This window comes from Aricia agestis, chromosome 16 (genome assembly GCF_905147365.1).
Source record: "Aricia agestis chromosome 16, ilAriAges1.1, whole genome shotgun sequence".
Classification (NCBI taxonomy): domain Eukaryota; kingdom Metazoa; phylum Arthropoda; class Insecta; order Lepidoptera; family Lycaenidae; genus Aricia; species Aricia agestis.
Window position 1 is genome coordinate 14,641,330 of NC_056421.1, and position 12,941 is coordinate 14,654,270.

At 37.9% G+C, this 12,941-nt stretch overlaps 1 protein-coding gene across 1 annotated transcript in view; it reads right to left on the reverse strand.

The window, feature by feature from the left end:
• Positions 1–12,941, reverse strand: part of LOC121734909 (visual system homeobox 2-like) — a 105,058-nt gene that overhangs the window by 46,990 nt on the left and 45,127 nt on the right. Inside the window, exon 3 of the mRNA XM_042125539.1 lies at positions 9,265–9,285. Coding sequence (XP_041981473.1) covers positions 9,265–9,285 — 21 coding nt within the window. The remainder of the gene's footprint in view (positions 1–9,264; positions 9,286–12,941) is intronic.

Here is a 12,941-nt window from a genome sequence, read left to right on the forward strand (position 1 = left end):
ATATATTTTATTAAAATAATAGGGGTGTACCCAAATTGGCACAATGGCCACTTATGGGGTCGGCGTAGGTGGGTTTATGTGAAGAATTCCTACTCAATGCAAATTATTTTTTCGATTTTTTTATAAGCTCTTGGACTTTTATTATGACGGACAACCTAATATTCACGGTTTGAAAGTACTTTTGACGCGAAGTTTTTCGATTTTGGATGCTAGTGGGCGAGTAGGACGTTGACGAGATCATTATGGGAGGTAAAATCTAGCTCTGCCTTGATGAAATAATAACTTGTCAATTGCACCTTCTTTATGCTGAACATGTAAAAGACACGCATTCGATAAGCTCAAGTCAATCATGTGTGTGATTACATATTATGTGCTAACACTTTTGCAATGAATGCCAATTCTATACAACAATATTGATTGGTCCATTTTGACCACATCATCTATGTGGTTTCTTGTAGTAGTTGTTATAAAAGTTTGCTATTTTTTAGTTTAGTAATAGGCTATGCGATGCTGAATAAGTCTGAGTATAAGGAGTACACTTCATCAAGAAGTAACACTTAGCACTAATCAATTAGGCCAATCGTATGTACTGCTATTATATTAGCGGTTGTTTGAATCTTATTAGAACTAAGACAAGCTCAACTCGCTGCCTGCTGCAGGTTCATCATGCATAACCGCTATCCTCAGAATCCGAAAAAGTAGCAACGTTTTGAACTTCAATTTTTCCTGAAAATTTAGCAAGGTTGATGAAATTTATCTATCATCAAAACCATTTTGTCAATAAATACACAGGATTCCAGTGAAATGATGGTCAATTTCTACTCCAAGGCATCATCACTACCTTAGATAATCGTATTCAGCGCTTCCTCAATTCCACGGTAGCTGTTAGTGACATGATAAAGTCGTAAGCGATTCATCATAATAATGTAAAAAAAAAAAAATTCTTAGTATACATGTAGCCAGTGTACCAAAATTAGTACAGCAACGTTTCAGTTGCTATAAAATGGTAAAAAACGATTTGAAAAAAACTTGTTATGTGCTTATAGGATACATTATTTATTGTAATTGAAGAATAATGTCTATTTACGATGATACACTTAACGTGTAAAATAAAATAATTACAAACAGGTAACTACCTCGACGTGTCATTCAAAAGCATATTTAGCCAAATATTGCTATAAATGTATAATATTTAACGAAACTATTTAATTTTATACGTAACGACAACACTTTCAAGTTTATTGTTATGTAAGATTTTTTCACCTAATGTCAATATTTTTTTCATAAACAATTAAAAACAAAGTGTTCCCAAATTGGCACGGTGTTCATGAATGGGTTAATTTGCCAACCCATTTAATATGCCTTCAGCATATTAAATGGGTTATGTAGATTAAATGGGTAACTAACAAAAACTATCGTTTTTTGCATAAATGCAGGCTGGACCGAGAAAAAGATTTGAAATAAAATTTGGATTCAATGCATAGGTAGCTAGATATGTATGCCAGCTAATGTGTCTGGCTATAAGTAACTTAACTACTTCAACATTACAAAATAATGTTGAAGTAGGTAAGTTTCACTTCATCCCATGTCTTCAATTATGTCCACCTACAAATAAAATTAATAAATAAATTTATCGGCAAGTTAACACATCTTCAACGGTAGATTAGCGGGACATATCACGTGATTAGCGTGTGGTCCCCCGAGCCCCCACCCCGGCCCCCGGGGACTCCCCACGACACCCAAATTGAATACACGAATACAATCAATAATTACATTTAGAACGGTTCGGACGAGGTGCTGTACATTGCGCATTTAGTGTGTAATATACTGTTTTTGTACAAAGTATCAAGCGTGACACGCCAAGATATCTATCGCTAATTTATACAGATAAACTACTTATATAAAACTAAGAAGATGATGATGACTACAATTAGATATTATTATGTCAAAGATTTTTAGAGCTTCTTAGCTATTTGTTTATTATATTCAATAGAATATAATCTTAGTTGTACAACAACTATAGAAAAATCTTAGCTGCGTGCCTGAGTTTTTTTTTTAGCTTAGAATTGTATAGCAGTAGCAGCCAAAAGTCTAATCTCTCTAGGTCAGAACTCAGAGTGTATCGAGCGATGTACGGTGTATTGTCGTGTGGGGATGTTTACTTGTTCTCGGCGCGTGACGAATCGCGAGTTATTCTCGTAGGGTGTGTGGCCTGTAGGGTTTGCGAATTTGGAAATTAGAAAGCAAGATATGCCCTAGGTTAAAGATTAATTTAGAAAAAAACTTAATACTGGGACTGGTAAGCAAACACTGCGAATACTCGTATGCAAGCAAAACTAAACAAAAAGCCTGATAGGCTACACAATATCTAACACAGAATTAAGGTGAGAATAATATAAGTAACAGAAGAATGTATATTAATTATTATTAAACTACCTAAATTGGACTCATTTAAAATAATTATAATAACTTTAAAGAGAAGGCAATTAATGTACAATCACGTCGCGCTATTTAATCCTGTCTCCTCATAAAATAGATTTTAATAATACGGGCTACGGCTGATATACTCCATATTGAGAGTAGAAATATTTGTAACCTCAAATATTCACAACCAGTTGACAGACTTACGTCATTTGATCACATTATGTCAATTTAATGTATGTCAGCTGGGTTTGACAAAACGCTACCAAACTATGTAGGTCCGCCATCTACCTATCAATTTCTCTGATAGTATAAAGCTTTCGATTATTATATTTTTGGCAGCCCTGCGTGTGATAGGGTGTGTGGCGTGTTGTCGGGTCAGCGACGGCACGTCGGGGGAGCACGAGCCGGTCCGCCGAGACCCCGGATACATTTAATTTAATTAAGTGTTTAATAATGCAACAGACAATCAATTTTACAATTACAATATGAGGACAATCTGTTACAAGGGATGCATCAGAAGGGATCAGTTCTTTGCCGTCAGAAGCTTAAGAAGCTTTATACGTGGGAGAGCCATGCTTCGGCACGAATGGGCCGGCTCGACCGGATAAATACCACGTTCTCACAGAAAACCGGCGTGAAACAGCGCTTGCGCTGTGTTTCGCCGAGTGAGTGAGTTTACCGGAGCCCAATCCCCTAACCCCTACCCTATTCCCTTCCCTACCCTCAACTATTCCCTTCCCTTCCCTACCCTCCCCTATTACCCTATTCCCTCTTAAAAGGCCGGCAACGCACTTGCAGCTCTTCTGATGCTGCGAGTGTCCATGGGCGGCGGAAGTTGCTTTCCATCAGGTGACCCGTTTGCTCGTTTGCCCCCTTATTTCATAATTAAAAAAAAAAGAAGCAATGAACCGGTGTCAAATAGCTTTGTCCACAGTGTGCCTTTTTTGTTCATCAAGGGCATGCATCATGACGCAGTCAACAGCGTACGTGAGGCATGCCTGCGACGCATGCACTCTGACCATATCCAAAACTTTTGCTTAGTTCTATTTTTTTCTGGAATTTATTATGACCAAATAAGCCGCACATATTCCACCCAGTAAAACGTTCTCGTCGCACATAGCTGACCGACACTGCAACTGAACAAAATGACAATTTTGGCGTTGCGTTCGTTAACGCATTCAATTATTGAAAGCGCCAAACGAACGTTGAATACAATGAAGATGACGAGAATCGAAGAGGAAAGCGCATAGTGTGGACATAGCTATTGGCTTACTACATATTGATATTATTACTGTGCTAGACAGGTGATGATCTGAATGGTATGGTACCTAATATATAAAAATTTTTAGGCAAAGATTTATAAATTCAAGTACGGTACCAGTCACCCCGTAGGCCCGTACATTTGACAGAGACTTGAAGACGCCACTTGCATGCAAGTCCTTAAAATTTATTGTACTATGATTTCAAAACTAATTATTTATGACCCAAGTAAGTAATAAAAATAATATAAACGTGGGAGAGCCATGCTTCGGCAGGAATAGGCCGGCTCGACCGGAGAAATACCACGGGCTCACAGAAAACCGGCGTGAAACAGCGCTTGCGCTGTGTTTCGCCGAGTGAGTGAGTTTACCGGAGGCCAAATCCCCTACCCAATTCCCGTTCCTGCCCACCCCTATTCCCTTCCCTTCCCTACCCTCCCCTATTACTCTATTCCCTCTTAAAAGGCCGGCAACGCACCTGCAGCTCTTCTGATGCTACGAGTGTCCATGGGCGACGGAAGTTGCTTTCCATCAGGTGACCTGTTTGCTCGTTTGCTCCCTTATTTCATAAAAAAACACCCACTATGTGCACAGACTTAACAGTTACACAATTGTCTTTGTCTGACAAGATATTTTTCTAACATATCAGAAAAGGGCAAAACATGGAGCAACTATATGGGTATAGAACTATTATAGAGGTTAGAAGTATTTTTAAGTTGCTCTCAGTAACATTGTATGACTTCAAACCGTCTTTATACCTACTCAGTACCGTGTCGGGGCAATGCATGATTAATGCGAGGGGGAAACCTTGAGACGGCGGCCAATCGTTACCGGCCGGCCAATCGATTGGCCACACACACACACACACACACATAATAAACACACAGATACACAGACAGGGTAAAGTAGGTAAGTGTCTAATGAGACTCAACGCTTTGCATATCGATTCGAAACAGATGTGTGTAGACTAGAATAGCTATGTGTATTGTGTCTGTTAATTAGTTTGGAGATTTTCATTGCTTAAATTATTGAGAAAAGAAAATTTCTTATTAATAAAACTAATGAGTAAGTCTGGCTTTTTGATTGGTAATTTTTACGCGATTTAGCCACTACAATACATTTCCACCACTGCAACTTTGAGCCAGGATACTAGGACATGCTAAAGATTAACTCGAAACTTTTTGGGGGCTGTCTTGGTGTGGTCCGCCAGTGGTCGACAAAAAGTGCAACATAATATCTTACTATTACTATTATTTATTTGAACGTAGTAGTTGCTTTCTAAACATCATATTTTTGCAAATAAACGTTCTTATTCTTAACTTGAAGTTAGTATAGAACCTCAAAACAGCCAATATCCGTAATCCGAGGCGGCACACTGACGGAAATTGTGTTAAATCGTTATAGAGCCTACTGGCCAACTTGACATTTAATACTAGTGGAGTAGTGACAACACAACTAAATATAGGGTTCATATATTTTACAGGTTATTAGATGCAACGCGATTTTTGAATACTGGATACTTGAGGTAGAGAATTAGATTTGATACAAGTTTCTCTTTCTATGTGAAGTGCATTAAATGTAAATCACCATCGATACATCTCATACTAAACTTTTATATAAGCCTTCTTATTATGTCTGTACCTTTGTCTCAATTCAATTCAAACGGCAGTCAAAATAAAACGAGTTGATAAGCCGATCTCGTTATCTGGTACCAGAGGCGCAGCGGTGTTGAGGAGGCAATCTCTTACGTCAGCACACCCCCCGCTCCTCCACCCCTCCCGTCTCCGGGGACAGGGGGGGGGGGGGGGGGCAATCACTTCATTAGATTGTCTCTGATCTCAATAGGTATATTATTGAGAGTATGGAAGCATAAAAGGTATAATTTCTTTAACTTTTTAATATTTTCATAAAGGTGGTCAGTAGAACGCCCTTGAGCTAAACTCTAAAGTCTAAACCATTCACAAATCGTGCAATCCGTTGACGTTTTCACAGTTCGAAATCGTTTTTGTGTTGTGTGGAAATCTGTATATTTTAGTTGCTGGAGTGACTTAGACATAACATCCCAAATCACTCGTAATTTAGCTTAGAACAAACGCAAGTGTCTTTAATTTACTGACTGTAAAAGTGAAATAGCCTAAAACAATACTACTGCAAGTACCTAATGAGGATAAAATAAATAAACTAGAACACTACCTAGTTGAATGTAAAATTAATGTAAAATTAACTCCGTTTCCCATCTAATAGGAAAATAACATTTTTTTTTAATGAAATAAAGGGGCAAACGAGCAACTTCCGTCGCCCATGGACACTCGCAGAATCAGAAGAGCTGCAGGTGCGTTGCCGGCCTTTTAAGAGGGAATAGGGTAATAGGGGAGGGTAGGGATAGGAAGGGATGGGAAGGGAAGGGAATAGGGGAGGGTAGGGAAGGGAATAGGGTAGGGAATTGGGCCTCCGGTAAACTCACTCACTAGGCGAAACACAGCGCAAGCGATGTTTCACCCCGGTTTTCTGTGAGAACGTGGTATTTCTCCGGTCGAGCCGGCCCATTCGTGCCGAAGCATGGCTCTCCCACGTATAAACATTCTCGTAAACATCAAACAAATTTTATTTCTTTTTCAGTGTTCAGATCTGTTTCTACTGTACAAAATAATGTCAGGTTAAGTACAAGATCGACCGGCAAGCGACTCCGCGCGGTATTGTTGTCCTCCACAAAAGTATGGCGTCTTGGTTAGCGTAATGTATGCGGAGGCACGGCTCGGCCTACACGCGATTTTACACTCTATCCCCGGGGGTTAGGGTCGGGAGTGGCGTGGGGAGGGCGGGGAACCCTCCGCTCGGAAAAGCTACTCGTGAGAATTCAGTGGCATTTCGTTTAAATTGTTAGTTTATAGCGCACTCGGCCCTACATCGCCGGGGCTTGACATCGTCATCATCAGACCAATTAACTGGTGAAAATCTAATAAGTGCAGCAGGAAGTGTATATAGCTATGTATTAATTACGTTGTCGAAACATAATACATATCTGTGTGGAAACTAAATCGCGCTTATAGTTTTACTTTTGATAAAATTGTGAGTACGCGTTGTGAATATGAGTGAGCTTAAATAGAATAACATAATAATCGAATAAAATGTTCCAGAAAAACCACAGTAATTAACTAATTAATCATTTCATCGTTAAACGTTTACCTCATGCGCGATAGATGAAATAGCCGACAAAAACTAGAAGACTTTAACATTTTATCTCCGCGGTTTGATCACTCAGATGGTATGGCTGGTTTACACGTATTTAGTTGATAAGTAGTTACCTACATTTTAACTTAATTTTAAGTTATTATTTGCATGTAAACACAAAATTTAGTAGCAATTAGCAAATTAAAATTTAGTTAAGTAAGTATAAAGTCATTAGTTAAAATTTAGTTGACTACTTATCTACTATACCTACCTGTAAACCAGCCATAAGATTAAACAAATCTGGCAAGAACAGTTTTAATTCTGTAAGTCACCGATCGACAAACTTTCTTCAACAACTTGCGTTGTAGTCCAGGTAACTGGCGCTCCATGTACCCCCGATCTCGCTCACGGTAAGGATGTAATAGGACACGTAACTCGGTTACGCCCGCCACCATCAATAACGTAAATATTGACTAATGTTACACGCGTAACCGCGTTACTAACGGAAGTGAATGATTTACTCATTAAAAAGGTACCCGGGGCACTGAAATCATTTCGAAAGCAAAAAGGACGAGGCCTTATTCAAATCCGTGGTTTATAAGTATTCACCTAAGTTAAAGACCAAAATTATATGTTATTTTATTTGAGCATATTACAATGATAAGTTTTATAAACGTATCTACTATTTACAGGCTGAACAGTTAGCGGTGTTCGTTAAATTCAAATTATTAAAATATCTGAATCTGAATTAGCGAAGTATACCTTTTTTCCCAAAAGAACAATATTACCGTAGGATTTTGCAATATTTAGTTATATTCAGATGGGAGTAAGCTAGGTATATATTCAACAATTCTATCAAATTCTCAAACGCAAATTATATTTGCGTAAATGGTCCTATCTGTTATGTTATATTGCATCACAACAGCCCACAAATATAATATATCGGTCTATTTGCGGCGTGGCGTGTTGTTGTATGTTGTGGCGTGTTGTTGTGTGTTGTAGCGTGTTGTTGTGTGTTGTCACGTGGCGTGTTGACAAGAGGCAATTCGTGGAATTGGCAATTTGTCGCGATCTCGGATTCGCGTCGCCCGCGGCAGGATATGATTTGCTTCCCGCCACACCGCGCCACACCGCGTCGCACCGCGATTACCTAAACAGCCAATAAACGTGGGCAGAGTGCACACTGTTTGTAAAAAAAATGTGTGAAAATCATACAAAGAATGGAGACAAAAATGGGGTTTGTTAAAATCTTACATCCTACCATACTGAGTGGAAAGCACATTATAATTATTATTGTCCTTTATATTATTATAGTAAATTTTTACGGTGTTTTCAACAAAGCGAAAAAAATATACTTGTCTGTCCGAAATAATACAGGCAAGGTATGTTATCAGTTAGCAGTTATCACTATTCACATACCGTTACGCTTGGCGGCTACGCCGTAGCTCTCAAATATCTATAATACCAATTTATATCACAAACCTATTACCTACATATTAACGTGTAAATCCTGCAGAGTCCGTACAATGATAATTAATCAATGATAACTCTCTACATTTGTGCAAAATTAAAATAAAAATTTGTTTCAGACGTTTTTCATCGCAAATGTAAAGCCGTGTGCACATTGACTGCGCAAACCGTCTTAAGTAATACGATTGTGGTCACCCGAGGTAATCTAACATTCGTCATACCTTCTGCGTGTGGGGGGGAGGAGATGGGGATGAGAGGGGATGGGTACAATTAGCGGTGGAGAGAGAGAAGAAATTCAAAATCTACCGCCGACAAGCCAATTCCGAAGTTTATTTGATTTGCGTGCGCGAGGGAGGGGCGTGTATCGAATCTATCGATATGCGGCGTTCGATAGTGATGTCTTTTGTGTCGATAGTCGATAGTAGATGCATTTCTAAATGTGTATGGATTTGACAGATTTGCAAGACGTCTCACGCTCACGAAATCTGTCAATTCAGTACAAATTTATAAATGCATCTACATGTCACGTTGCGGTCTGAATTGAAATTTATGCCGCCTCGCCTCGCCTCGTCGCGTTGCGGTGTGAATTGACCTTTACACGTAGCAATTTTATGTGTCTTTTCTCGCGGTTTATATCGTTATATAGTTAATTTAAAGTTAAGGTTGAAACATAAAATGTATCTGAATATAAAAACAAGTTTAGTTATGTTATCCTGATGTTGTGCTTATTCAAGATGACAGTTCTATCAATTTTTTAACTGAAGATGAAAAAGCAATGTGAGTTAATTAAGTTTATTAAAAGGACTAATATCATACTTTTGCAATGATGATTCTACAACTAAACAGTATTGCTACAAATATTTCCTCCATGGGTTTATTTGGCAAGGCAACGATAATCACTTACCATCGTCTGTGGAGCGAGGTGTGTGTGTGTATTTACCTGAATATAACTGTCGAACCGCTACATTTACATGAAACAAAAAATAACACAACATAAGTAACAGAAAATAAAATATTTAAAGATCAGAATTATGTATAAACGTTTTTATGTAAATTACAATATTATAAACAAAACTTTAGGATAAAACAATTTATTCTTTGATATTAATTATTATTTAGCTAATTAGGTATAAACTATTGGATATAGTACTATTAGCGCTATGATAGAACAAACATAGATAAATACAGAGCTACACTTTGGTACGAAACCAAAAGTCATAATAGACCCGCAAATAAAATAATGAAAAACAGCAAGGTTTTTCTATGGCTTACTTTCTATCGGAATTTTATCAACAAGTTATTGCAATGTGTTATTGTATTGCAATTTAACACGCTGAACTACAAATATTTTATTATTTTTTTTTTTAATGAAATATGGGGGCAAACGAGCAAACGGGTCACCTGATGGAAAGCAACTTCCGTCGCCCATGGACACTCGCAGCATCAGAAGAGCTGCATGTGCGTTGCCGGCCTTTTAAGAGGGAATAGGGTAATAGGGGAGGGTAGGGAAGGGAAGGGAATAGGGGAGGGTAGGAAGGGGAATAGGGTAGGGGATTGGGCCTCCGGTAAACTCACTCACTCGGCGAAACACAGCGCAAGCGCTGTTTCACGCCGGTTTTCTGTGAGAACGTGGTATTTATCCGGTCGAGCCGGCCCATTCGTGCCGAAGCATGGCTCTCCCACGTATAAATTATATTAATGATATTCTGCATCATGTAGCCAAGCTTTAACGTTACACGTCCTTCGGCTGCAGTGCCTTCACAAACTTTTTCTTCGAAACACACATGATTCACGAGTACTAAGACGGGCGGACTTTTTGTCGTATCATCGTCTCGCAACTCCATCAAAACCGGTGTAGGTGTGATGTGTGGCCAACACGGCCGGTGTAAGGTTACGTTCACACGGCCTGCACAAAACGCTATTGTGCGATTGTGCCATTCGCCGTATTATGACACCTTTGTGCCCCGGACCTGTTCCGAGTCGAATGTGGACGCGGTTTTACATTTTTTGGTTCAGCCATACGATATCTTGTCTACCCCGAGTACACTCTGCAGGTTCAGTTTATTGTTTTCATAAATAAAATATGAAATTCGAACGAATCAATATTAATTTTGATAAATTATTATATCATAATATGTTGGATAAGAAATACAATGATAGAGGAATAAAGGACAGGTACGTAGTAAACAGGGAATAACTCGTATGTAACAATTTTTTTTTTATGAATGTGGATATGGACGAATAGTCTATGGACTGTTCGTCCATATCCACATTCATACATTCATAAATCATACATCATCACATTTGGATATGTAACAAATTATTGATTTCATAATAATGCTATATCGTGGGATTAAAACATTTTTCAGATAAAAATATCCTTTGTTCTTTTCCCGATTTGAAGACCTCAAAGAGTCCTCATCCCAAACATTGAATTTAGATTAAGCAGTTTTAACGTAAAGACAAAGAAAACAAAGGGGCATTTCTAAATTAATTATTGATTTACTTGTGTTATTTTGTTAACAGATAAAACTGGGGTTGAATAATGTACCTACTAACAACATAGTGTACTCCCTAAATTGTTGAGAAATCTTAACACTTTTACAATGTTCTTGCGTCACATAAAGTCACAGCTTACAAACTGTGTAAACAGCTGTATAAACCTCATATAACTCCTTAATTAAGACAATAAGGCTTAATTGGTGCCTTTGCGCAGCTTTAGTCCGTTCCGAATTATTTTACCTCTGAGTTTCAAAGTATAACTCTTATATTGTCGTGAACATAGAGACGAAATTGCTCTAAAAATAGTTGTCGGTATAATGTATTTCAATGAATTGCGATTGTTCTCGTTAATTTATTTATTGCTTATTTCGTAATCATAATTTGTAATTGTTTAAAATTGTGCTCGTTTTAATTATTTAATCATGACGTGCCTTTATCACTTTAATTATTATTTGGAGTTAATATTGAATTGTAATTAATTTTACCGATATAGTTCATCACTGTGCGCTTTTATAATTCCGGACGTCACGTTATCGTGGACGATGACTTCCACGGTAAAACGTTGGGTACGTTAAATACCCTTTTGATTTTATGCACCGCGGACGTTTTGTGCGGTTCAGAAAAGTGTAAACGTCGTAATGTCCTCTAACATGCACGTTAAAAAGTTATCGTCGACGGAAATTTAAAAGCGTCTTCATATATTTCCATACATTTTAATTCTAGGGAATTTCGTCTTACCACGAACGTGCACGATATTACCGCCATGTCCAAAATTATAAAAGCGCACATTGTTTTCATATTACGAAAATGGGACGAGTTTTTGGATAAAAATTATCAAAAATACGGCAACTCGTCCTAGTAGCACGAAACCTTATGGGCTGAGCAAACGGACAGTTACGCTGTGCTTATTGTGTTATATAATTGAATTGTTAAAGTTGTTAAACCTAGGGTCTTCAAGTTTTAAACCTCAAATAATTTACATAAAATTTGTATTTAAAACGTATTAAATGTTATCTTTAAATTATACTGGGCTTCATTGCAATATTATCTGTAAAATCCAATATGAACTGCTAATATTACTATCACAAAAATATATTCATTTCAATACGCAGCTTCCTACGCATGTCTAAATTGTACTGCCAATTACATACAATTGTAATATTTTCAAGATTTTCGACATTTGAGCCCGGCGTTTACTGTCCTCGAGGAGTGTTTGTATCGGAGGGTCTGCGCGGTAATGGCGGCTGTAATAAGTTGGCCGGGGAGGGTGCTTAAACAACTGGTATTCGATATAATTCGACCTTACAATTATAAAAGAAAAATTGATATAATTTGAATGCATCGTTTGCATTATGTTATTTTGACGTAGTATGTTAAATCCCATACATTTTTAATTTGTAACTTCGGTGTCCAATAATAATTGTCGAAGCAAGTTGTCGAAGTACCCAGCTGAGCGCGACGATTTGCCCGCAAATTGGATGATTGCGGGGGTGACGGTGAGCCCGCGAGCTCGTGACTCGTGAGTCATGAGTCATGAGTCCCTGAGTCCGTGAGTCTATGAGCCGCGAGTCGAGTCGGGGCGTCGTTGGAGCGAGGGTCGAGGAAAATGATATTGTTGAGCGGTTAATGATGTAAAGTGAAAACACGTTTTTAATATATTTATAATTTGGTGTTGTGTGACGGGAACTTTATACTAATTGGTATTTAGTTAGTTAAGGCTGCGTATATAATTTATTTTACACGCTTAGCACATACTATGAAAATTTTAAAGCTACAATTTTTGTCGGGTAAAAATCGCAATTTTCTTTACAAAAATTAGGGTAGGCATAATAAGACAAAAACTTTGCATTTGTAATAATATAGTCGGACTTCTTCTTATTTAAAAAAAATGTTACATGTGTAAGAAACTTTTAGATACTACTGTAGGAGCTAAGTCAAAGACAACATTAATTGTCATTTTCTCTCTGCTTAATCTGTTCGTTTACGACTCTTATTCCACACAACAGCAGCAATATATAATTTATTCATGTTATAACCTTAAATTATTTTTAAGTCGTATCTAGCGAGTTAGTGAGCGTTATTTAATTGTTTCGCGCGGGAAGGCTCCGGGCGAGT